Source organism: Nicotiana sylvestris, chromosome 4, assembly GCF_000393655.2.
Source record: "Nicotiana sylvestris chromosome 4, ASM39365v2, whole genome shotgun sequence".
NCBI lineage: Eukaryota > Viridiplantae > Streptophyta > Magnoliopsida > Solanales > Solanaceae > Nicotiana > Nicotiana sylvestris.
In genome coordinates this window covers 4969095-4997046 of record NC_091060.1, presented here as the reverse complement: position 1 = coordinate 4997046, position 27952 = coordinate 4969095, and the positions used below count along the sequence as shown (strand labels likewise).

At 39.8% G+C, this 27952-nt stretch overlaps 3 protein-coding genes across 3 annotated transcripts; all 3 read right to left on the bottom strand.

Annotated features, from left to right (window-relative positions):
* Positions 1 to 214: 214 nt before the first annotated feature.
* LOC138889121 (uncharacterized) lies at positions 215 to 7314 on the bottom strand. The gene is made up of 2 exons (XM_070171732.1): positions 2589 to 7314; positions 215 to 2472 (listed from the first exon to the last, which is right to left on the bottom strand). Exon 2 carries the CDS (start codon positions 1899 to 1901, stop codon positions 396 to 398), a length of 1506 nt encoding a protein of 501 aa, XP_070027833.1. The 5' UTR covers positions 1902 to 2472; positions 2589 to 7314; the 3' UTR covers positions 215 to 395.
* Positions 7315 to 7661: 347 nt separating this feature from the next.
* On the bottom strand, positions 7662 to 8694 carry LOC138889201 (uncharacterized). The gene is made up of 2 exons (XM_070172468.1): positions 8575 to 8694; positions 7662 to 8117 (listed from the first exon to the last, which is right to left on the bottom strand). The coding sequence occupies exons 1-2, from the start codon at positions 8692 to 8694 to the stop codon at positions 7662 to 7664; spliced, it is 576 nt and encodes a 191-aa protein (XP_070028569.1).
* A 13381-nt stretch (positions 8695 to 22075) lies between these two features.
* On the bottom strand, positions 22076 to 22717 carry LOC138889200 (uncharacterized). The gene is made up of 2 exons (XM_070172467.1): positions 22625 to 22717; positions 22076 to 22534 (listed from the first exon to the last, which is right to left on the bottom strand). Exons 1-2 carry the CDS (start codon positions 22715 to 22717, stop codon positions 22076 to 22078), a joined length of 552 nt encoding a protein of 183 aa, XP_070028568.1.
* Positions 22718 to 27952: the final 5235 nt, after the last annotated feature.

The following is a 27952-nucleotide window of genomic DNA, read 5'->3' as shown; positions in this document are numbered from 1 at the left end:
AACTCTGGGCAAAGCTATAACATTACAAATATATACTACTCTCTATCAATGCTATCCCAAGTCTAGATCCACCGCGTTTTGCCGGATGACCATGTGATAACGGCCGCCACCCCTCGCTTTTATCCGCCGATGTTATGGATCCAATATCCACAATCAAATACAGAAATAACACATTGATATATTGATATGATAACAAAGTAATTACACTGAAAAGTAACAATAACTGAGTATAGTAATAGAAAGAAAAGGACGAGAGGACAGAGCCACAGAGAGAAATAGACGAGGGAGAGAGAGACAAGAGAGGGGAAGTTTCTAACAATATTCAGCCTGCCTATACTATTGTTACCCTACCTTATTTAACCAATTTGCTTAATTGACTTCGGCGCTTGGGCCCATCAACCCGGATCCCACACAAAGTTTGCTAGTTTCTTAAACCCGTTCTTCATCATGGCCCATTGACTATTTTTATTCATAACAATACTCCCGTCCTTAAAAAGAACCTTGTCCTCAAGGTTCGAGTAAAGCAACATCGATAGCATGGAGGTGAACTTATGAAGATTCAAATAGGGATCAAAAGCTCCTCTGTGCTCTTTCATTGGATTGCAGAAAACTTCAGTTACTGCAATCCCTTTAATCTTGGTGTCCTCACCCAAAGGAATGTAGGGTAATTCTTTGCAAGGATCAAACAAATAGAGTGCCAAACCATCAACTCCAGGATCCCAAATTGATCTCATAGTAGAGAAGTACTCCCTAATACGACTAGAGAAATTAAGAGCAACATTTGCTTCAAAGCCAAGCAAGGAATAAAATCTTCTAGCATCCTTAACTGTAGTAACATAAAATTTTTCTTTATCTCCCTCATTATCTAGGCTGGTACACAGTATCAAAAGAACTCTGGGCTTGGCATCTCCAAAAGAATCCAGTAAGAACATTATTAACTTGTTGCCTTTGGATGGTATACGGAAGTCATCATTAGGAATGGATAAGACCATACTTTGTCGTGTAATGTGTCCTTGATAAATTTCTGCAGCCTTCAACTTTGTTTTCTGCCCTGATTGACCAACTTGATCTATATTCTTAGAGCCAATCATATCGACAAACAATTTCCACCGTCCCACTATTGGAACTCCACTCATGACTTCAATGATTTTGCAACTAATTCCAATCAGTTTATCTAAAACAAGATTAAGTTCACTTGCTCCACTCCATTCACGTATCTGTATAAGTTTTTTAACAATTCCAACACTACTAGCAGAAAGACAACACATAAAAATTCTTACGAGAACACTTTTACCCAAATAGTTTGTTGTTATGGATTCGTATGCATCAGCAGTATTTCGCAGCTGAAGTTTCAAAGGTGTAATGCATGAATTCCACAAGGTTGACGTTATGAAATTATCATGCACCAAGTTGCTTGAAGCAAAACAAAACACACAGTTTCTTGTAACTCTAAGGAAGGTGGTAAACAAACTAGAGCCAGGATCAAATGGAAACTCTAAACCAAATTGATCAGGTGGAAATTGAAGCGAAGGCAAGAAAAGTTCAGCATGAGCAAGGTCACTTAGGTGACTAAATCTACCTCTATTTAGAAGTTGGTTGGAACCGCAAGCTGAATCCATACAAGACATCTCCACCAAACATTGGGCTAGCTCAAGTTCATGTTGATCATCAAACATGACGAGGTCACTGGAAATAGAGAATGCAAAACCAATCCATAATGGAACCTTCTCTTTGATTGTAGTAACGAAACCCAGAGGTTCTTCTTTAGTGGTAACAATTTCCTCTTCATCATGCTTGTCTTCCTTTATGACAACCTTAGCACGATCATTTGCCACAGCAGTTGGAGCGATATAATACATCGAATTGTTAGCGAAATGTGCCTCAGTAGTCTCTGTTTTCATCGTAAACTCTTTGTGTGGTTCCTGAACAGCATCTGGTTCCTGAATAGCATCTTTAGACCAATCCGACAATTCATCAAACTCCTTGTGCACCTCGTTGTTGTTGTTGTTGTTGTAGTCAAATGACTCAACAAAGTATTGTGGCAAAGGAAAGTCTGTGTCCTCTTTGTTGTCATCCAAAACTGAATTGTAGATCTCTTCTTCCGCGTGAGTTACCAAAACTGCAGCGTCACAATTTTAATTAGTACAGATGGATTCTTATCACTACTCTTTAGCTTCATAGCATCTGGCGCTGGTAATGTTGTTTCAGTAACTATCACGTTATCAATTTCCCTATTGGGCTTTTCTCCAAACACCTTGTGGGCAATGTTCAGGTTGTTGTAGTCAGAGCGAACATGACAGTATTGATACAAGGGCAAGTTGTCCATGTTGCTCCAAGCTGGAAGAGCCGCCGCTTGTGTCGAATAATAATCCACTGTGGTAAATTGCCGGAGAAAATCTAAACGCCTGCCAGGTGCTTCCCTATTGCGACGTCGAAAACGAATAAAAAATTTGTCCACGAAATGGTCCCAGCCTGCAAGTTGTTTGTTTCAAAATAACCAATGATACCATTCCAAAGCGTCGCCATCCAAATAGAATGAAGCCCAGGACAATTTATGCTCCGATGAAATATTGTAAAAGGTGAAATACCTCTCTGCCTGAAGAACCCAATTCAGAGGATTCTCACCGCTGAAACGACCCATTACTTGAGATAGGTCCACCATGGTAGATGGAGACAATGAAAGCACCAATGTTATGGATTCAATATCCACAATACAGAAATAACACATTGATATATTGATATTATAACAAAGGAATTACACTGAAAAGTAACAATAGTATAGTAACAGAAAGAAAAGGATGAGAAGACAAAGCCACAAAGAGAAATAGACGAGGGAGAGACTAGAGAGGGGAAGTTTCTAACAATATTCAGCCTCCCTATACTCTTGTTACCCTACTTTATTTAACCATTTCGCTTAATTGATTTCAGCGCTTGGGCCCATCAACCCCGATCCCACACAAAGTTTGCTAGTTTCTTAAACCCGTTCTTCATCATGGCCCATTGACTATTTTTGTTCATAACAGCCGATTAATTCGTTTTTTTCCGTATTAAATATGGGTCGGGTCGGATAATTTATCCGTTTTCTAATTACCTGTTTTGACCCGAATTATATCCGACCCGACCCACCCATTTTCCACTCCTATCCATATGGAATGCCAGTTCTCTAAAACTTTAATCTAGTTTCACAAATGACTGAATTAGTTTTAGTTTAGTAAAATTGGCGAAAATTCTTTCGCGTCTTTAACCAATATGGAATCATGGCATTGGTATGAGAAACTATGAAGCCCTAATCTCTTTTAAAGCCCTAAATTGAATGTTCTAATTTGACAAATAATAGTGAGGAACAAAACTTAATTTTAATGAATCACCAAGCCAACAATAACAGAATTCAAAACCAAAGTACAAGTAAGAATGAAAATCATAAGATGAAGCGAAATTGTTAAGCAGGAAAACAAGAGACAAACCGCGCGCATAAATGAATCACAAGTTCCATAATAAAAACAGCAAATTATGAAAGAAAAAAAAGAAAAAAAAAAGAAATTCAGAACACAACTAGGCAGGAAGAGCTCGATTGGAGACGCCATCGGATCTACCAAGGTTTGAGCCCCAAATTTATTTTTCAATTAATTTTTGTTCGTATTTTCAACGTAAGCAACAAAGAGAGATGTTTGACTTGCTTACGTGACAATATTCAAAGACTAATAAACCTGGACTTTACCGTTACGAACTTACCTAACTGATTTGCCCACCAACATGAGTTGTGGTGGGATTGATAGGATCTCTTCCCCTTTATACTAGACACTATGTATTTCGATCATTCCTTTAAATATGTTGTCCTTTACTACGTATTGGCTTACAGAGCTCCAACTTCACCTTCCATTCGGATGTATTTCGATCATTACTTTTTATGGGGGTTTTATAGTGTGATTTTTAGTGATCTAGCGGTTCCTCCTCAGACGTATTATTCTGATACCCTGATACATATTATATATCTACTCGTCCCTTCAAGCCTTTTGATTGCTTATATAGTATTGAAGGAGCGACTAGATATGGGCACATTGCCAGCTTTAATAGTGTGGATTTATGAGAGGGAGAAGCTTATGAAATTTGTCTTGGGAGCAACTCTTGGTTTGTGTTCGCGACGTGTTTCTCGCTCTACATACTGTGTTGGAAATTAGACGAAGCAACTCTTAGATACGAACAACTATGTGGTCGAAGAGAAACGGTGCTTCCACGGTCGCAGCCCACCACACCAACCTCTGCCACTAATTTTCACTTTCAGATGTCCTCCCGTAGGTGTTACACCCCTATTTCTTAAAACTCCTTAACCCTCTTAAAAATACTAAAAGTAGTTTTTGAAGCTCAAAAGGGTTTTTAATTAAAAAGTGACAATTGTGTTCAAAAGGAAATAACTAAAAGTCGCCACCTGACATTGTTTTCGGTGTGCCAGGCCATTGTTTTAAAAATAATTTTCCTTTTAAAACACTTTGGACTCCAAATTGAGTCCGCACCATAGATTCGGATAAGGGAGTTTATTTGACTTGGGGAGAAGGTGTTAGGCACTCCCCAAGTCCCGTAACTAGTACGGTTGCATACTTGATCTAGTCAGCTTTTAAAATATTCAAACTGAGATAAAAACAAACATAGAAAAGAAAAACAACACACAAGAGGCTCAAAGTCATCCCCACCTAATAAAAAAATGAGAACAAAAATAAAAATAAAAATAACATACTACGAGTTCTACTTTCGGCCTTCAAATACAAATACTTCGGGGCATACCCCGAATAAAAATATATATAAATCTTTCGGGGCATTTTCCAGATAAATTTAACTAAGGGAACGACCTCTCGCCTCGAAACTAACAAAAATCCTAAGTCTTGCTTACCCAAGTGTTTCGGCCTAATCATGCTCCGAGCGGGTAACAATAAGAAAATAAGAATAAGAAAATAAGAGAAAACTAAAAGGGAATTCAACTCGGAGTCATGTTCTTCTGACTTGTCATTTTGATGTATTTAGACCAAGTCCAATCCTAAAGCATGCAGATAGTTTAATCACTAATGGGCTTTGGCCTTTGCCACTCCCCACGTAAAAATAGCACGGTATAGCCAGTTTTCAGACTGGTCATTCAAAAATAGCCAGCGTTTATGAAGTCAATAAAAAATAGCCACTATTTTGCTGCAACAGAGACCGGTCCAGCATAATATACTGGAGTTCGGTGCACCTATGTATGAACTCCAGCATATTATGCTGGACCGGTATACTTTGCTGACTCCAGTATAATATACTGAAAATTGGAGCACCGGTGCTCCAAACTCCAGTATATTATACTGGACAATTATTCTTGTTGGAACTCTAGTATATTATGCTGGAGTTCTAGTGTATTTATGCTGGAACTCCATCATATTATGTTGGAGTTCCAGCATACTTATCCTGGAACTCCAGTATAATATGTTGGAATTCAAGCATACTTATGCTGGAACTCCAATATAATATACTGACGTATTTTTCGGGTTTTGAACAGTGTTTTCACTCAGATTTATCTTTACATGAAAAGTAACTAAATTTTGCTTACTTCTAAAACTGGGCTATTTTTGAACGATCAGTTGTAAATCTGGCTATTTTTGAATTTCTCCCAATCTTCACCCCACAGTCATTCAAAATAATTCAAGTAAAACATTCATACACAAAGATAATAGCAAACGACTAGAGCACATATAGGAAAAGGAAAGAAAAAAATGCAATAACATAATAGACTTAATGAAATAAAATAGCGGATCCGAATATGATGAGAGCCTTCTAAATTTTAACTAACCCATTCCATTCTTACTTTTTTACCGCTAGAACAAAACCTACTAACAAACAATCAATTTTGATTTGTCAAACTAAGAGCCTTATTCCATAAAATGAAATAGGAAGCTCACGCCAAACAACTTTTAGAAGAAAAAAAACAAGTAAACTCTAGTTCAAGATGAATCAACTCCTTGAAGCAAGTTCGAGAGTTAAAAGAAAAATCCACGAACTTATTAGACACGACGATGATCTTTCAATGGCGAGGATGGTAGGATTTCAAACAAATAGAATTTCAGAATTTCATGTTATCCTGACTACACACAAAAGGGTATTTCCTCAAGAAGACACTAATTCAAGCATGATACTTTAGACAAAAACCATGAATCCAATAGATTTTCGGCAAACTAAAACATTAAGCTCATATTTGAACTCCAAGTAAACAAACCAAAATTCCCTGTAAGTTATCAAACAAATGCCCTGAATGATCCTATTTAAATGCAACATATATGAACATGGACTATTGATAATTACCCATGAATGCACCAATTATTGGATTTCAACAGCAATAGTGAAACTACAAACAACTGTTCAACACGACCACAACCAGTCGAGACAAAATTAAGATGAGAGTTACAAAATAATCGACGAGCTTATAAGCGCGGTCACCAGAAACAGGCTAGTCAACCATGGAACTACAAGGAATTAAATCGATTATTTCAATTTCTTAACACCAGGTAATCAATCCTTTAATATTATAAGGAAACAAGCAGATTCGAGATTAAGAAGTACTTCAAACACCCAAGGTAAAACAGAACAGGTTCGGAATCAATGGCATAAAAACCACAGGAATCAGCCCCTACTAGCACTCCAATTCAATCACTTTTGTCCTAAACTCTCATCATATTTGGATGCACGCCAAGATAGTAGTAAAAGGAAAGAGATGAACCTGAACTGAAACTTTTCGATAAATTCAGCTTTGAATGTAGAAGCGACGAAATCCAACAATGTATTGGAATTGAATGAGTGCAACAATTAGAACTGGACAAGGAATCACGAGCTTGAACCTCGAACGGCGAACTCGATTTTGGCTCAATCGATCTCCATATTTGAACAACAAAATAAAAAATGGGGAATCCAAAATTGGAGGAAGAAAGTCAAAAATCAAAGAACAGCTGAACTAAATATTTTTTTCTTTTTTTTTGTTTTCTGATTTTTGAAATGGAGAAACATAAGTTGAACCAAAATACTCCAACTATTTTCGATTGTATTACCCTTTTTGTATTTCTAACAAAAATTAAAAAATAAGAAGAATTCTCGAGAACCCTAGAACCCCTTCTCTTTTTCCTCCCCCAAAATTCTGAGAAATAACCCCAATATATAGGGGTCTCGAACCTTCTCCCTTCTTCCCCGAGAAATCTCAAAAACCCTTCAAAATTCGAAAATCCAACCAAAATCCCGAAAATCTCTGTAGTGTTCTGCTATTGGTTGGATTAAAGGTAGCTCTGAAAAATATCAAGAGAAGGAAAGAAAGGATAAAAATGCTAAGAAGAGAAAGATAAAATTTGGATTTAAATTTTGCATATCTTTCTTTAAGACTGACTAGGTACATATAGAAAATACTAGGAAACAACTGTCAAATACTCAACAAATGCTAACAAACTGTACTACCTGAACACATGTCCTTAATTAGCTGTTCATAGGATTAAGGAGGGAAAAATGACTAAACTTAAAAGGACTTTTAAATAGACCCTACTAAGTAACATAAACGACACAAACACCTACTTTTCTAATTAACATTGCTTTTCCTAATTACTCATCCAAGTCACGACCAAATCGTGACATTCCATCCCTTTTCTAGCGAAGCTGCTACTTTAGGGATCAAAATCAGGAAATTGGGACTTCAGAAAGGAGTAATCTTCCCAGGTTGCCTCTTCCTTAGACAAATTTGCCCATTGAACTAGAACTTGAACAACAACCTTGTTCCCCTTCTTTACCATGCGTCGTTCCAAAATTACAAACGGCTCTGTTAAGATCTGCCCTTCATCAGTGCAATGCGGTGGCTCCTTCAACACTGCTACTTGACCACACACCACTTTCTTCAACTGAGACACATGAAAAATTGGGTGTATTTTTGAACCTGATGGTAGCTGAAGCTCATAAGCCACTTGTCCTATTCTGCGAATTATCTCGAATGGCCTATAAAATTTGGCTACTAACTTCAAGTTTCTTCGAATTGCTACTGACATTTGTCGGTAAAGTTGCAGCTTTAAGAAAACTTTGTCCCCTACTTCAAATATTCTTTCACTCCTTCTTCTGTCAGCATATTGCTTCATATGATTTTGAGCAATTGTCAGGTTATCCTTCAAAATCTTGTTAATTAACTACCTTTACCTTAAGAGTTGATCAACTAACTCTAGCTTTGTTTGTGACACAAGCTCAAATGAAGGTAGAGGTGGATCGTAGTCGTAAAGTACCTTAAAGGGAGTCATTCTGATGGCGCACTGATAATTTGTGTTGTACCACAATTCTGCCATAGGTATCCACCTGCTCCAATCTCGTGGTTTATACCCGGTCATATACCTAAGGTATGTCTCAACACATTGGTTCAATCTTTCGGACTGTCCATCGGTTTGAGGATGATAGGTTGTACTCAACCTATGTTCACCTGTAGTCCTTTGAATAGCTCCTTTCAAAACAAACTAGTAAAACTTGGATCCCTATCCGAAAGGACATAACTGGGAACCCGTATAATTTACATATGTTGTCCAGAAAAATCCGAGCTACCCGTGGTGCATCATAAAGATGGGATAATATGAACAAATGAGCATATTTCGTGAACTTGTCGATGACAACCAGAATGGTTTCATTTCCATGTGATCTAGGTAATCCTTTGATGAAATCCATTGTCAGGTGTTCCCACGCCTGGGACGGAATGGGTAATGAATGGAACAACCTTGGATAACGGACATGTTCTCCCTTGTTTCTTTGACAAATAACACAAGTCTACACCATCTTTTTGACATCTTTCAGTAATGTAGGCCAGTAAAAAATGGATCTTGCTCTTTTTTGAGTTACAGTCATTCCTGAATGTCCACCCCATGGGGTTGAATGCATTTGTTCCATTACCTTCTTTCTTAGTTCCCCATTTTTACCAATCCAAACTTGCCCATTGAATCTGATCACTCCATGTTGTAGTGTTGTATTTGGAATAGCCCCAGCATCCATGCTTAATTGTTCAATAATGTTTTGAGCTTCTACATCCCCATCATAACTTTCAACCACTTCTTGGACCCATTTGGGCTGGACAACAGTAAGCGCATTGCATTCTTCCTGGCCCTCAAATCTTCTGGACAAAGCATCTACAACGACATGATCAGCCTCTTTCTTGTAATGTATCTCATAACTTAGGCTCATAAGTTTGGAGATCCCCTTGTGTTGTAGTGCTGAAGTAACTCGTTGATCCTTTAAGAACTTTAGGCTGAAGTGGTCAGTTCTAATTATAAAATGGTTAGGATGCAAATAATGTCTCCATTTATCAACTGCTATTAATAAAGCTATAAGCTCTTTCTCATAAGTTGACCTCCTTCGCCGTCGTTGGTTTTTTGTTTATCGACCATCGTGGCTCGAGAACCGTGGCTCTGATACCAAATGTAGCGTTCTACTACTGGTTGGATTAAAGGTAGCTCTAAAAAATATCAAGAGAAGGAAAGAAAGGATAAAAATGCTAAGAAGGAAAAGATAAAATTTGGATTTCAATTTTGCATTGATGGCTAGGAAAATAGCGATCATGACATTTGTAGCATAGATTGCGCTCCCTTAAAGTCTCAATACCGGGATTCTTTGGTCCTAGAACTTTAGGATTTATTGCTGAGGTAATTTTACTGGAGGAAGGTAGTGAAGGTTTAGAGCTATAGCTGAAGTGATTGGGTATGTTGGGTACTTTGGAAATATTATTTTTGGACTGGGCACTTAAGGACTGTTCATAAAGTTTAGCCATGGCATAAGTTTTCAAAAGGGTTGGGGGATTGGCTACTTTCACTATTGGGCCCAAATCTGGCTTTAGACCACCTATAAAACAAGTAATAAAATAAGCTTCATCGAAATGAGGCATAGCTAACAGGACAGGGCCCCTTAGTGCCTCAATTTGTTTTTGATAAGTCTCCACATCTGTCACTTGCTAGAGCCTATTAAATTCAATCACCACATCTAAAGGCTCGGTCTGGCCATAACGTTGACAGATATCAAAACAAAACTGAGCCCAAGATACCTTACCCCTATTATCAATCATGTAAGGATCATACCAATAGTCAATTTGATCCCTAATATTGATTGCAATATAAGTCATCTTCTCTGCCTTCGGCACTTTGTATAAATTAAAAAAGTTATTGCAACGTCTAATCCAACCACGTGGATTATTACCATCAAATTCCGGAAAAGCGAGTTTGGCTTTAGGCATGCGAAGGGGAGGTTGGGTATCAACAGGGTAGGAAAGGTTTTGGGGAAAAAATGATTTGTGGGGAAAACTGATGGGATAAATGGCCTGAAGTGGTATAATGTAGGGGAAACAATATTGGGTTTATGTAATATGATGGCAAGTGGGTGTTATATGGAGTCTGAGTATATGATGGTGCATGAGTAGATGGGTACATATGTGATGAAGTGGAGCCAAGAGTGAAAAGCCCATAGGTCGTAGGTATTTCTATAGCGGGCGGTGTAAGGGTAGTGTGAACATTATACAAAGGCCCCATAGGGGCTGAAGGCCCAAGTAACTGCCGAGAAAGCCCAAAAACAGGTGATGGCTGGGGTATTTGAATATTGTGTGAAAAGTAAGGGTTCATCGGGGTAAAAGAAAATGATTCATTCCCAGGTGAGGTCATGTCAATACGGTGAATATTTTGGGTGGTAGAGGGAAAAATCAAATTTTGACTGACACTAGAGTTTATTGGGGTTACTGGAGTCGAAGCCACTGAATATGCAGACAAAGGCAAGTTGGTGGTGGTAGCATGTACCAGAGTAATCGGCGTCGAACTTGACCTTAAAGCTCCTCCAACAGAAGATTGACCGCTTTCAACGTAAGAGCTCCCCTGCGCTACTGCCATGTAAGATATGCTCATGTTCCGACCTTCCTCTCGCCTATTCATGTCCATAACCGAGTTTGAGCACTCTTGAGGACGTGCATTTATATTTCTCTGTATATCCTCCATTGTCTCCATACGCCTATTAGAGGTATCGATAAATGCTTGAATTTGAAGTTCCAAATTCCTAGAACCTCTTTTACCGTCGCCGGCTTTTTGTTTATCGACCATCATGGCTCGAGAACCGTGACTCTAGATACCAAATGTAGAATTCTGTTACTGGTTGTATTAAAGGCAACTCTAAAAAATATCATGAGAAGGAAAGAAAAGATAAAAATGCTAAGAAGGAAAAGATAAAATTTGGATTTCAATTTTGCATTTATGGCCTGGAAGATAGCGATCATGACATTTGTAGCATAGATTACGCTCCCTTAAAGTCTCAATACTGGGGTTCTTTAGTTAACTGGTTTAGAACCCGGTGTAAGTTCAATGGTGTGGTCACAAGTCCTCGAAGAAGGAAGGTCTTTAGGTTCTTTGAAGATATTCACAAATTGTCCAAGCAACTTGCGAATTTGGGTCGGGCTCTTCTGAGGCTCTTCTTCTGTTGTTACTGCTACTAATTGGGCTGACAAGCAGTAGTGGCCCATGCCCAGTAATTTTTCAATGGATTTGACATCTCCTTCCTTTAATTCTCCCATGCCCTCAATCCCCATTATAGTAACCAATTTATCACCTCTAAAAAATGATATACTGCGAGGGCGTGTGTGCAATGCAATAAGAGTTAAAGTATCAATCCAATCCATGCCAAGAATTATGTCACTGCCCCTAGCTTTCAACAAGGATAAATCAAACAAGAAAGCTTCATCACCCATGGTCCAAGAGAACCTTGGGCATTTGTATTGCAAGGCATCAACTGATCATTTGCCACTCTAACCTTCATGGGCCTACCAATAGGTTCCGTTAGAAGGTGTAGTTGTTTGACGATATGGGGATCCACAAAGATGTGGGTTGCTCCACTATCAATGAGTATTGTCACATGGAACTTCTTGACCAGCCCTTGGATTCTGATTATGGTTGATGATTGGCTTCCTCCTAACATCATTGCCAATGTCACCTCCCCCTATACTTGTTCCTCCCCAATTTCTTCTTCGAAGACTTCATCCTCCTCTACCCTTTCCTCATATTGTTCTTCCCCTTCCATTGTATTCTGTGCTTTGTTTCTGACACAAGCTCAAATGAAGGTAGAGGTGGATCGTAGCCGTAAAGTGCCTTAAAGGGAGTCATTCCGATGGCAGACTGATAATTTGTGTTGTACCAAAATTCTGCCATACGTATCCACCTGCTCCAATCTCGTGGTTTATGTCCGGTCATACACCTAAGGTATGTCTCAACACATTGGTTCAACCTTTCGGACTGTCCATCGGTTTGAGGATGATAGGTTACACCTCTGTTCCACCTGTAGTCCTTTGAATAGCTCCTTCCAAAACAAACTAGTAAAAATTGGATTCCTATCCGGAAGGATATAACTGGGAACCCCGTGTAATTTACGTATGTTGTCTAGAAATATTCGAGCTACCCGTGGTGCATCATAAGGATGGAATAATGTGAACAAATGAGCATATTTCGTGAACCTATCGATGACAACCAGAATGGTGTCATTTCCATGTGATCTAGGTAATCCTTCGATGAAATCCATTGTCAAGTGTTCCCACGCCCGGGACGGAATGGGCAATGACTGCAACAACCCCGGGACATATTCTACCTTGTTTATTTGACAAATAATACAAGCCTACACCATCCTTTTGACATCTTTCAATAATGTAGGCCAGTAAAAAATGGATCTTGCTCTTTTTTGAGTTACAATGATTCCTGAATGTCCACCCCATGGGGTTGAATGCATTTGTTCCATTACTTTCTTTCTTAGTTCCCCATTTTTACCAATCCAAACTTGCTCATTGAATCTGATCACTCCATGTTGTAGTGTTATATTTGGAATAGCCCCAGCATCCATGCTTAATTGTTCAATAATGTTTTGAGCTTCTGCATCCCCATCATAACTTTCAACCACTTATTGAACTCATTTGGGCTGGACAACAGTATGCGCATTGCATTCTTCCTGGCTCTCAAATCTTCTGGACAAAGCATCTGCAATGACATTATCAGCCCCTTTCTTGTAATGTATCTCATAACTTAGGCCCATAAGTTTGGAGATCCCCTTGTGTTGTAGTGCTGAAGTAACTCGTTGATCCTTTAAGAACTTTAGGCTGAAGTGGTCAGTTCTAATTATAAAATGGTTGGGCTGCAAATAATGTATCCATTTATCAACTGCTATTAATAAAGCTATAAGCTCTTTCTCATAAGTTGACCTACCCAGATGTTTAGAACTCAAGGCTTGACTGATGAAAGCAATAGCCCTATGATTCTGCATAAGAACTGCCCCTACTCCCACGCCACTAGCATCAACTTCCACCATAAATGGAATGGAAAAATCGGGAAAAGCTAACACTGGGGCGTGCACCATTGCATTCTTCAATTCATCGAATGCTGCTGTAGCCTTGTCATTCCACGAAAAAGCCCCCTTTTTAAGCAACTCAGTCAACGATTTACTTATCAAGGCAAAATTTTTAATGAAGCGCCAGTAGTAACCAGTGAGTCCCAGGAATCCTCTCAAGCCTTTAATGTTAACAGGGCAGGGCCAGTTCACCATTGCCTCGACTTTGGACAAATCAGCACTTACACCCGAGCCTGAAACAATGTGACCCAAGTATTCAACTTGATTTTTTGCAAAGCTACACTTCGATTGTTTGGCAAACAACTGATTATTTTGCAACACTTCAAACACCACCCTTAAATGCACAACATGGTTTTCGAGTGACACATTGTAAATTAGTATATCATCGAAAAACACCAAGACAAACTTTCGGAGGTAAGGACTGAAAAATTTATGCATTAACGCCTGAAGAGTTGCCAGGGCATTAGTCAGACTGAAGGGCATTACTCTAAACTCCCACAGTCCGTAGGGGGTTTTGAAAGTTGTTTTGAACTCGTCCCCTTTTTTCATCCATATTTGATGGTACCCAGATCGAAGATCGATTTTGGAAAAGAATCGGGCTTCATGTAATTCGTCAAGCAAGTCCTCCACCACCGGAATTGGGTATTTGTTCTTCACTATTATCTCAGTCAACTTGCGATAGTCAACATAGAATCGCCAAGTTGAATCCTTCTTTTTCACCAAAATTACAGGTGAAGCAAACGGTGATGTGCTTGTTGTCACAGTCTGGGCCTCCAACATATCCCTCACCATCTTCTCAATGATGTTCTTCTGCTCATAAGAGTATCTATATGGCCTTTGGTTAACTGGTTTATAACCCGGTATAAGTTCAATGGTGTGGTCACAAGTCCTCGAAGGAGGAAGGTCTTTAGGTTCTTGGAAGATATTCACAAATTGTCCAAACAACTTACAAATTTGGGTCGGGCTCTTCTAAGGCTCTTCTTCTGTTGTTACTGCTACTAATTGGGCTGACAAGCAGCAGTGGCCCATGCTTAGTAATTTTTCAATGGATTTGACATCTCCTTCCTTTAATTCTCCCATGACCTCAATCCTCATTATAGTAACCAATTTATCACCTCTAAAAATGATATACTGTGAGGGCGTGGGTGCAATGCAATAGGAATTAAACTATCAATCCAATCCATGCCAAGAATTATGTCACTGGCCCCAGCTTTCAACAAGGAGAAATCAAATAAGAAAGCTTCATCACCCATGGTCCAAGAGAACCTTGGGCATTTGTAATTGCAAGGCATCAACTGATCATTTGCCACTCTAACCTTCATGGGCCTACCAATAGGTTCCGTTAGAATGTGCAGTTGTTTGACGATATGGGGATCCACAAAGTTGTGGGTTGATCCGCTATCAATGAGTATCGTCACAAGGAACTTCTTGACCAGCCCTTGAATTCTGATTGTGGTTGATTATTGGCTTCCTCCTAACATCATTGCCAATGTCACCTCCCCATGTACTTGCTCCTCCCAAATTGCTTCTTCGAAGACTTCATCCTCTTCTACCTTTTCCTCATGTTGTTCTTCCCTTTCCATTGTATTCTGTGCTTTGATTTTGCATTGATGGCCAGGAAAATAGCGATCATGACATTTGTAGCATAGATTGTGCTCCTTTAAAGTCTCAATACTAGGGTTCTTTGGTCCTGGAACTTTAGGATTTATTGCTGTGGTAATTTTACTGGAGGAAGGTAGTGAAGGTTTAGAGCTATAGCTGAAGTGATTGGGTCTGTTGGGTACTTTGGAAATATTGTTTTTGAATTGGGCACTTAAGGACTGTTCATAAAGCTTAGCCATGGCATAAGCTTTCAAAAGGGTTGGGGGATTGGCTACTTTCACCATTGGGCCCAAATCTGGATTTAGCCCACCTATAAAACAAGTAATAAAATAAGCTTCATCGAAATGAGGCCTAGCTAACAGGACAGGGCCCCTTAGTGCCTCAAATATTTTTTGATAAGTCTCCATATCTATCACTTGCTGGAGACTATTGAATTCAATCACCACGTCTAAAGGCTCGGCCTGGCCATAACGTTGACATATATCAAAACAAAATTGAGCCCAAGATACCTGACCCCATTATCAATCATGTAAGGATCATACCAATAGCCAATTTTATCCCTAATATTGATTGCAATATAAGTCATCTTCTTTGCCTCCGACACCTTGTATAAATTTAAAAAGTTATTGCAATGTCTAATACAACCACGTGGATTATTACCATCAAATTCCGGGAAAGCGAATTTGGCTATAGGCATGCGAAGGGGAGGCTGGGTATCAACAAGGTAAGAAAGGTTTTGCGAAAAAAATGATTTGTGGGGGGAAACTGATAAGATAAATGGCCTGAAGTGGTATAATATAGGGAAAAAATGTTGGGTTTGTGTAATGTGATGGCAAATGGGTGGTATATGGTGTCTGAGCAAACGAGGGTGCATGAGTAGATGGGTACATGTGTGATGAAGTGGAGCCAGGAGTGAAAAGCCCATAGGTTATAGGTATTTCTATCGTAAGCGGTGTAAGGATAGTGTGAACCTTATACAAAGACCCCATAGGGGATAAAGGCCCAAGTAACTGCCGAGAAAGCCCAAAAGAAGGTGTTGGCTGGGGTACTTGAATATTGTGTGAAAAGTAAGGGTTCATCGGGGCAAAAGAAAATGATTCATTCCCAGGTGAGGTCATACCAATACGGTGAATATTTTGGGTGGTAGAGGGAAAAATCAAATTTTGACTGACACTAGAGTTTATTGGGGTTACTGGAGTCGAAGACACTGAATATGCAGAGAAAGGCAAGTTGGTGGTGGTAGCATGTACCGGAGTAATCGGCGTCGAACTTTACCTTAAAGCTCCTCCAACAGAAGATTGACCGCTTTCAACGTAAGAGCTCCCCTGCGCTACTTCCATGTAAGATCTGCTCATATTCCGACCTTCCTCTCGCCTATTCATGTCCATAACCGAGTTTGAGCACTCTTGAAGATGTGCGTCTATATTTCTCTGTATATCCTCCATTGTCTCCATACGCCTATTAGAGGTATCAATAAATGCTTGAATTTGAAGTTCCAAATTCCTAGAACCTCCTTCGTCGTCGCCGGCTTTTTGTTTATCGACCATCATGGCTCGAGAACCGTGGCTCTAGATACCAAATGTAGCGTTCTACTACTGGTTGGATTAAATGCAACTCTGAAAAATATCAAGAGAAGGAAAGAAAGGATAAAAATGCTAAGAAGGAAAAGATAAAATTTGGATTTCAATTTTGCATATCTTTCTTTAAGACTGACTAGGTACATATAGAAAATACTAGGAAACAACTGTCAAATGCTCAGCAAATGCTAACAAACTGTACTACCTGAACACATGTCCTTAATTAGCTATTCATAGGATTAAGGAGGGAAAAATGACTAAACTTAAAAGGACTTTTAAATAGCTCCTACTAAGTAATATAAACGACACAAACACCTACTTTTCGAATTAGCATTGCTTTTCCTAATTACTCATCCAAGTCACGACCAAATCGTGACAATCTCCTTATTTTCGGTAAAAATCTGGGAAAATGGAGGGGTATGATTAATTTTCATTAATTATATCCTACCCTTCGTCCATCATCTACCATTAAAAGAGATTCACGTGTGAGAGAGCAAAAAAAATGCGGATGAGAAAGAGGAAGGGAATATTCGACTACCAAAATCGGTTATTTGTCAGGCCAAGTAGAAGAAGGAGAGAGGAGAAAGAGGGGACCATGAGTTAACTCGCCAAAATCGTTGAGTTTTCCGGCGAGTTGAGGGCGTTGTCGGGCGGCAGAATGATGGAGATATGGGTGCGCCGTTTTGGTGTTTAGATTAGGGTTAGGTTTTGGTTAATGTTAGGTTTATATATGGAGTGTGGAAAAAATAAGGGCTATTGGATTAGATGGAATGAATAGTTAGGATTTGATACGAGAGTGGGGCGGGTTAAGGTAGATCCGGCGGGTACTGGGTTTGCGCTGCCGATTTGGGCTTCCTCTTGCCCATAATTGGGCCTCTTCTAGTCTCAATGGGACAAGGAAAATAAAACAAGACCTTCTTAATTTTAATTTTTTTTTTGGAATTAATCAACACTAATTAAATATTCAAAATATCAAATATCAAATGACCTCAAATTAGATTAAGGTGGAAACATTTTGGCATTTTTAACATCACAATAAAAGTAAACAAAATAGGTTAAAATCATGGTAAGAATTAAAATAATGTTCTTATAAATATACTAATAACCTAAACTAGATAGAAATAAAATAAAACATGAAACTATTTTTGGTATTTTTCAAATATCATACTAAAATAAAAATAGGATTAGATTAGAATTATCAAAAAATTAAAATGATATTACTACCAAAAATACTAATATTCTTGAAAAAGATATGTAACGAAGTAAAAAACAAAGTGCAACTATTTTTTGTGTTTTCAAATTTAATTTTATGAAAAGTTGATAAACTAAAAGTAATAAGATAAAATATTAATTACCTAAATAAAAGAAAATATTTTTTGAAATTTTTATTTTTGTGATAAAATAAAATAAAATAAAATAGTCAAAACTAGTTAAAATAGTGATATTTGACCTAAACTAAATATTTAAACGCTAAAACATGTAAAATCTCAGGGAGGGTCAAAAATTACATGTCTACAGCTGTCCTTCTTTGACTGGAAACACAAAGAGGTTTTAGACGAAGAATGACGAGACAGGTTTTTGACCCGACTCTTATTTATAGAGACTAGAACTAAAAGAAAAGAGAATGTGACCGAGCCCTGGTATCTGAGCTGCCTACATATCCTTGGTTATAAAGGAATCAGGCCACGTGTAGTTCATAAGTGAGAAAGACGATGGAGTACCGAGGTGGAGAGTTGAGTGAAGTGCCATCGAAGTTCTGGTCCGCGGTTCCTTCCATTACATCAAAAGTAAAAGAAAAATACAAGATCCTATCTACTTCTTGTCTTGAATCTTCCTTGAATATCTACTTGATCCTTCAACATGAAACTGAAAAATGGACTCTGTTCTTCAGGCGAGCTCCTGATGTTTCTCTAATTTGAACTTGGAAATTAAAGGTTGACCCTGTTCTTCAGGCGGGATCCTGATGCCTCTTGAATTTGAGAATTGAAAGGAACTCTGAAATGAATTCCCTCGTTTTCCAAGTGGGCGCCTGCCACTAACTTGAAACTTGAAATGACTTCCCTCGTTATCTAGGTGGGCGCCTATTGCTGACTTGAAAATCACGATAATTCTGAAAAGAATTCCCTTGTTCTCCATGTGGGAGCTTGCCACTATCTTAAAACTTGAAATGGATTCCCTCGTTCTTCATGTGGGCCCCTACGACCGACTTGAAACTTGAAATGGATTCCCTCGTTCTCCAGGTGGGCGCCTGCGACTTGCTTGAAACTTGAAATGAATTCCCTCATTCTCCAGGTGGACGCCTGCGATTTACTTAAAAATTGAAATAACTCTAAAATGAATTCCCTCGTTCTCCAGATAGGCACCTGCCACTAACTTAGAACTTGAAATGAATTCCCTCGTTCTCCAAGTGGGCACCTGCAACTTGCTTGAAACTTAAAATGAATTCCCTCGTTCTCCAAGTGGGCGCCTGCAACTTGCTTTAAACTTGCAATGAATTCCCTCATTCTCCAGATAGGCGCTTGCAACTTGCTTGAAACTTGAAATGAATTTCCTCATTCTCCAGGAGGGCATCTGCGACTTGCTTTAAACTTGAAATGAATTCTCTCGTTCTCCAGGTGGGCGCCTGCAACTTGCTTGAAACTCGAAATGAATTCCCTCGTTCTCCAGGTGGGTGCCTGTAATTAAAACAAAACAGACAAAACAAAGAAATTTTCTGCCCCGGCTTGTACTATGAACATTAGTGACTGTTAGTTAAACCCATTTTCCAGGAGGGTCCTGAAAACTTAAATCAAATCCCATTATCCAGGAGGGTCCTGAAAACCTAAAACCCAAATCCCATTATCCAAGAGGGTCCTGAAAACTTAAAACTAAATCCCATTATCCAGGAGGGTCCTGAAAAATTGAAAATGAACTTACCTGAGTCATGCTCTCTTCTGGCGGATCTCTGCAGAAAGGACAAAATTCCTTGCCCCTGAACCATGCTTTTCTCATGGAGGGTCCCTGCAGATTAACAAATTTTCTTGCCCCTATTTTAGACAAATAAAATCTTGTTAGTTTGAAGACGTGGTGGTTAGTTTGTGGTATCATTGCTGAGTGTTTGCTTCTGCCACTGTCATGCTTCATTCTGATTAGCTACTTCGGGCCAGCAAGGAGTTGTTTGACCTTTTGATTGTAACTGGACCACAAAACCTTTGAATGACCTGAATCCCTTACACTCACTTGTTGAATTGTGTTTTTATTCTGAAAGTTACTAAACCTTTATATTTTTCTCAAAATTCCAAAATTACCTTACCACCTGAACTTCAGTTATCACCATGCTGCTCATTCTAAATCATGTCACTTGTGATGTGCTTAGCTGAACTCTGCTTTGTGCAATTTGAAAGCTGGTAGTAGGCTTTGGGATCCTTTCCTACTTGTTCAACAAGGGCTGAATCGAAAGACACTCATAAAGACAAACTCAAAGGGCACAGTGAAGTGATTTTTAGCAATAGGAACGAAGGAAAATTTTGAACAAAGATGACTATGTGAAGAAGAATGGGAGAAAAAGACTTATCTGAGTGAGGCGGCTAGCTCCAATGATCATGACATGTATTTTGGATTGATCAGCCTAATCCATCCTACCAATCATATTTTCAGTTCATGTCGTGTCTTCATACTTCAAAAACCAGGCTTTCACTGATCCAATTTCTCTGTAAAGTCACGAGCCTCATTCGACTTGTAGTGCCCCAAAGGGTTTTCACCAACAAGACTCTCTCATTTTTTCATCTCTCAGCTCACCATCGCCTTACGGTGCCTGCGAGGTTTTCACTAATAAGACTCTCTCATTTCAAATTTTCTCTCAACTCATCATCGCCTTACGGTGCCCGTGAGGGTTTTCATCAATAAGACTCTCTCATTTTATTCATTTTTCCTTTGTGCCCATGAACAAAGTGTTACCCATGACGTAAATCATACCTCTATATCGCTTGACTTAGCATCCTCAAAGATTGATCGGAAGATCTTTCTTTGGACCGTAATGCAGGCTTTTGGACAAGGCTAGAATGAAGGGGTGACATGAAGGCTCAAAATAATTAAGATGAAAAGGGTTCAAATTTACAATTTTTGGAATCAGATCTTTTGCAAAACTAAAACCTGTGCCCCAGTTTCTTTGGGTCTGGGGAACTTTGGATTTTTATTTTGATGGGACAGAACCGTGTAAGGCTGCCTACGTATCCTTAAAAGGAATCAGGTCCAACGTAATTCAAAGTGAAAGTTGTTTTGTTTTTGTTTCTTTGTCTTTCTTTCTTGTATTCTCTTTTCCTTCTTTTTTCTTTTTTTTTCCTTTTCTTTCTTTTTCTCTTTTTTTCTTTCTTTCTTTTTTCTTTTTTTTCTTTCTTTCTTTTTTTTCTATTTTTCTGCCTTCTAACTCTATTTGTGATTTCAATAGAGGGGTATGAAAGAAAATAAATAAGGCTCAAAATGGGTAACAAAGGATGAAAGTGTTTAGGTAGCGGAACAAAATGTCTTCGTCATTTCAACTTTGAACATGTCAAGTACAAAATACAATTGAAGGTAAGCAAAGAAATCATACATAGTACCTCTTAACTGCATCATAATTGATAGCCATATCTACACATTTGTCTTCTATGTCTGTTAAATACAAAGCACCACTGGGCAACACTCTTGTCACAATGAATGGCTCCTGCCAGTTTGGGGAGAACTTGCCTTTAGCTTCCACCTGATGAGGAAGGATGCATTTCAATACCATCTAGCCTACTTTGAATTTTCGAGGACACACCTTTTTGTTGTATGCTTGCCATTCTCTTCTGATACAATTGAACATGACATACTGAAGCCAATCTTTTCTCATCAATCAAACTCAACTACTCTAGCCGGGTTTTGACTCACTCATCATCATCGATTTCAGCTTCTGCAACGATCTGAAGGGATGGAATCTTCCGTAGGTATAATTGACTCAGTTCCATATACCAGTAAATAAGGAGTTGCACCTACTAAAGTGCGAACAGTAGTGCGATAACCCAGTTAGGCAAAAGGCAACTTTTCATGCCATTGCCTAGAACCTTGCACCATCTTACAGAGTATCTTCTTTATGTTCTTGTTAGCAGCCTCAATAGCTCTGTTCGCCTTGGGGAGGTACGGAGTGGAGTTTTGATGCATAATCTTGAACTATTGGCATACCTTTTTCATCAAATGACTGTTGAGGTTGGCAACATTGTTTGTGATGATTACCTTGGGAACTCCAAACCGACAAATGATATTTGAATGAACAAATCCACCACTCCTTTCTTGGTCACAGACTTGAAAGTTACAGTTTTGACCCATTCGGTAAAGTAATCAATGTCCACCAGAATAAACCTGTGCCTGTTTGATGCTGCTGGCTCAATTTGTCCAATGACATCCATGCCCCAAACAACAAATGGCCAAGGTGTAGACATTGTATGCAACTCCGATGGCGGGGAATGAATCAAATCACCGTGCACCTGGCATTGATGACCTTTGCGAACAAAGCTGATGCAATCTCATTCCGTGGTGAGCCAATAATAACCTGCTCGAAGTATCTTCTTTGCCAAGACATACCCATTCATATGCGACCCGCAAACTCTAGAATGCACTTCAGCCATGATAGTTGAAGCTTCTTTAGCGTCTATGCAACTCAGCAATCCTAAATCTGGAGTCCTCTTGTACAAGATTCCCACACTTAAGAAAAATCCATTAGCCAGACGTCGAATGGTTCTCTTGTGATCACCCGTGGCAAGTACTAGATATACCCCCGACTTGATGTATTGCTTGATATCATGGAACCAAGGTTCACCATCGATTTCCTCTTCAACCATATGATAATAAGCATGTTGATCACGAACTTGGATATGCACGGGTTCGACATAAGACTTGTCTAGATGATGTAACATTGACGCCAAAGTAGCCAAGGCGTCGACAATCTCATTATAAATCCTGGGAATATGTCTAAATTCTACCGACTTGAACCATTGAGAAAGATCATGTAGACACTGTCGATATGGTATGAGCTTCAAATCCCGAGTCTCTCATTCTCTTTGAATCTGGTAAACCAGCAAATCTGAATATCCTAGAACCAGTATTTCCTGGACTCCCATGTCTACAACTAACCTCAAACCCAGAATGCATGCTTCATACTCAACCATGTTGTTGGTGCAATAAAATTGAAGTTGGGCTGTTACAGGGTAGTGTTGCCCTGTTTCAGAGATGAGTATAGCTCCTATTCCGATATCTTCATGTTAGCAGCTCCATCAAAGAATAGTTTCCAACCTGGATTTTCATCATGGTCCACTTCGTCAACATGCATCACTTCTTCATCAAGAAAATAAGTCTTCAGTGGCTCATATTCTTCATCCACCGGGTTCTTGGCCAAATAATCGGCCAAGGCTTGGGCTTTCATCGTGGTCCGAGTCACATAGATGATGTCAAACTCTGTGAGTAAAATCTACCACTTTGCAAGTCTTCCTGTGGGCATAGGCTTCTGAAAAATATACTTTAGATGATCCATACGAGAAATGAGGTAAGTAGTGTAGGACGAAAGATAATGTTTCAACTTTTGTGCCACCCAAGTCAGGGTGCAACATGTCCTCTCAAGAAGAGTGTACTTAACCTCATATGGGGTGAACTTCTTACTGAGATAATAGATTGCTTGCTCCTTCTTTCCCGTGATGTCATGTTGACCCAATACACAGCCAAAAGAATTATCTAGGATTGTCAAATAGAGAATTAAAGGTCTCTCAGGCTCTGGTGGGACCAGCATAGGTGGGTTCGACAGGTAACTCTTAATCTTATCAAATGCTTCTTGACACTCACCAGTCCACTTGGCTGCAACATTCTTCTTCAACAGCTTAAAGATGGGCTCACAGGTTGTCGTGAGCTGCGCAATAAACCTGATGATGTAATTTAACCTTCCAAGCAGGCTCATCACCTCTATTTTGTTCTTGGGTGGTGGTAGCTCTTGAATGGCTTTGATTTTCAACGGTTCCAACTCAATACCGCATCGACTGACCATGAATCCCAGCAGTTTCCCAGATGGGACACCAAATGCACATTTTGGTGGATTGAGCTTGAGGTTATACCTGCAAAGCCTTTGGTTTTTCTTCAAATTGTTTTATCTCTTTACTGATTTCCTCAAATGCTTCTTCTTCATCATATTTTGTTTCATCATTATATTCTACTTCTTGGATTATTATTTTAGAATTAGATTGGATTTTAAGACTTGGCTGAAAATTCCTCATGCATGTCATGTCATTGCAACCAACATAAAAAGAACTGTACAAAAGAAAAACAAAATGAAACACTATTAGGAATAATGGAAAATGGGAAATTGCATTTCACTGAAAATAAAAGGATAGAAAGGTTTGAACATAAAAACAAGCAAAAACTAAAAATTTGGATTACAACCCTAGAATAACCCAGATAACAGAAAGGAAAACAAAGAAAACTACCAAAACTCATTCATGATGGGGAGAGGAGTAGCTTCCCAATTGTTAAGCTTCACATTTGGCCCAACGAGCTGCACATCTACTTTACTAGAACCTTCACCAACTTCTACCATATTGACCTCATCGAATAGACCCTAGAACCTCTTGATCAGCTCTTCATCAACATCTGACCACAGGTTTTGGCACTGATGAGGACAAAAGACTTGGAGATGTGTGGGACAGGATTGGGGGGTGACCACACCTTTTGTTTCAGATTTTTAACCCTTTTCACGTCCTTTTCTGTGGGCATGAATCCTAAACCAAATGTACCAAGATTTCCACTGGGGCGCACTAGATGCACACTACCCTATAGAGATGAGCCTAGACCCTTGCCCGGCACAAAACCATTCTTCAACATATAATTTGCTACTATGACAGACGCGGAGGGTAACTTAGGACCTGGAATGCATTTTCCTTTAGGAATCTTCTCAACAAACATTGTTTCAAAAGCTTGATAGACCCAAGGTCCCTTATCATCTTCAGCCTCAATAAACGGAATAATTGTGTCATTACAAGCTGATAAGTCCTCATCACCGTGCACAACTATTTCATGCATGTCCCATTTGAACTTCACCATTTAGTGCAGAGAAGATGGGACTGCTTTAGCAGCATATATCCAGGGCTTGCCCAACAACAGATTGTAGGAAACAGCTACATCTAGCACTTGGAACTCCATAGTGAATTCAACTGGACCTATTGTCAGTTCAAGCATTATATCGCCAACATAATCCTTTCCCCCTCCGTTAAAACCTCGAACACATATATTGTTCCTGTGGATCCTTTCTGTACCGATTTTCAACTTTTGTAGAGTGGAGAGTGGGAAAATATTTACGCTGGAACCGTTATCAACCAATACCCTCGAGACCACTGAATCCTCGCACTTCACTGTGAGATAAAGAGCTCGGTTGTGTTCTATACCCTCTAGAGGAAGTACGTCATCCGAGAAAGTGATCTTGTTTGCCTCAAAGATTTTGTTAGCAATCTTCTCCAAATGGTTCACCGTGATCTTATCAGGAACATGAGCCTCATTCAAAATCTTCATGAGGGCCCTGCGGTGTTCATCTGAATGTATCAGCAAAGATAAAATGGAAATCTAAGCCGGTGATTTCCTTAACTACTCCACAATGGAATAGTCCTACACCATCATTTTTCTCAGGAACTCTTCCGCCTCTTCTCCGGTGACTGGCTTCTTCACTGGAATTTGGATATCTTTGAACGACTTGGCTTTCCTCAATTCTTCTGGGGTAAAGCATCTCCCGGAACGAGTCAACCCTCCGGTTTCATTAACTTCTTACTCTACCTCTTTTCCTTTGTATGTCACTATCACCTGCTTGCAGTTCAACGGAACAACTTTGGTATCCACCACTGGTAGCTGGATTACTGGTTTATGACAATAGGGGTAATAGGAGCCCCTTTCACAACTATGACAGGCTTACTCGGGATCCCTGGCACTACCATTTTTGGACTTTCCTGGCTTGCCCCAATATCCTCTGAAAGCCCTTTCACGACCAACACCGGTGGCTTCAAGTTGAACGAGCTCAGTTTCTCTATCACCCTCTCTACTGCCAAGGACGTTGCTTTGGTAGAGTCTGGAACCTTGACCAAATTGCTTTCATTGGCCTGAATCATCATGATGGACATTGAAGACTTCCCGGGCTCCCCATCCTTATGAACTATTTCAATCATATGCGTCTCTGCATGGGCTGGCAAAGGGTTTTAGTTGATGTTCGGCGTGTCTGGGCTTTGGACTACAATTTGGTTTTTATCAATGAGCTCCTGGATCGCCCTTTTCAATTGCCAGCACTTCTCTATGTCATGCCCTGGAGCATCAGAACAATATGCGCATCTGAGGGAATAATCAAGGTTCTTTGAAGGGGGATTTTGTATCTTCGACTCAATTGGCCTCAAGACGTCCAACTGCCTTAACCTTTGAAACAGACTAGCATAGGACTCCCCAAGCGGGGTGAAAGTTTGTTTTCGCTGGTGCTTTTCCGTCTTATACTCCGGCCTAGGTTGGAAATTTGGACCAGTAGGGTTTCGGTAGGGTTGTGGGGGTGGATAAGTATTTTTTGGAGCTGGAGCACGCCATTGCAGATAAGGAGGGGGTTAAGCATATGACAATGCATGTTGGACATGGTATTTGGGTGGTCTAGCTGAGTATTGGGGGTCTGATGGTGGGAAATAATGCTGGGGTGAATTATATGGAGCTTGGATGTAGGCTAGAGGTTAGGATCGAGGTTGGTTGTACTGATGAGGTGAACCTCTTTAGCCATGCCATGGTCCGGAGACAACCATAGCAACATCTTCCTTCTTCTTCTTGCCTAACAAATTGTCGGTACCACTCTGGATTGCTTGTGTGGTTGTTTTTATAGAAGGGTAGCTCATGATCTTGCTCGACTTAAGCACCTCTTCCGCCATTTCTCCCATCTTTACCACGTCATTGAAAGGTTTACCAATGGCAGAGATCAAATGGCCAAAGTAAGTAGGCTCCAGGGCTTGAAGAAAGTATTCAACCATCTCATCTTTTTCCATCGGAGGATTGACTTGTGCAGCTTGCTCCCTCAGTCGGAACCCATATCTCTAAAGCTTTCACTGGGCCTCTTTTCCACTTTGTTAGAGATAGGCGATTTGGGATAATGTCTATATTGTATTGAAACTGTCGGGCAAAGGCCTGAGGCATATCATCCCATGTGTACCACCTACTGGTGTCCTGGCGGGTGTACCATTCTAAAGCTGCCCCACTCAGACTTTGGCTAAAATACGTCATCAATAATTCATCTTTTCCCCCGACGCCTCTCATGTTACTGCAATAGACCCTCAAATGAGCTACAGGATCCCCATGTCCGTCATACAAGTCAAACCTGGGAATCTTGAACCCGGAAGATAGTTGGACATCAGGGAACAAACATAAATCCTTATAAGCTACACTTACCTAGCTTCCTAACCCTTGAATATTTCTCAATGATTGCTCCAGACTCGTTACCTTCCTAAATATCTCCTCTTGCTCCGCATTCTTGAGTGGTTTCTCAGTTTCAACATGAGGCTCAAAGTGGGGAGTGTAAGAGTAAGGATCTGGAACTTTGAAGGTAGGTTCTGGGGCATAGTATTGGTTATCTGAAGCTAGTAATGTAGGCTCACTAGAGGATTGGTGGAGGGTAGCTTGTGGAGGGAGTACAAAAATAGGAGCAGATGTCGAAGTAGGGTACGAGGTTGTTTTGGCTGGTGGAGCATGAAAATTTTGGGCCGAAGTGCCGGGGTAGTTGTGGTAAGGGGTAACGCCCGGTGCGTGTTATGGGGGAAAGATCAATGGTATTGGGCATCTGGGATTGGGAGAGTGGTGGAATGGAAGCAGGGTTTTCAGTGTAGTTGGTAGGGAATGAGGGTGGAGGGTGTCCCTTAATCCAGGCCTGATACATTTCCGCCATATGATGCTTCAACCTTCGGACCTCCTCTTTCAGTTCTGATTCTGACTCAACAATCTCCCTTGGTGGGTCTACAACTCTTGTGTCTGTTTCTTTGCTAGCCATGACTGTTTGGCGCTTTGACCTAGTCTTGTATGGATGGCTTGCAAGGATGCCAACAAACTAACCACCTTCCTGAAATTGGAATAAAGATAATAAAGGAAAACAACACAAAACCACCATGTTAGCGTTAGGTCATTTATCGGATAATAATATCACGTTACGTGCAATGCACCTAGCAACAATTAGCGGTTCTAAAATGGCTTTGAGGGTCGCAGATTCATATGGCATCATCCCAATTTGCTCATTTCAATCCCTTCTTCTCTTTCTTTTCTAGCACCTCTTATTATTTTCTTCCCACTCTTTTTTTGGCTTGTCACTCTCTTTTTTCTTTTAAAAATAATTTGATCAAACCCGATATAGGTTGCCTACGTAT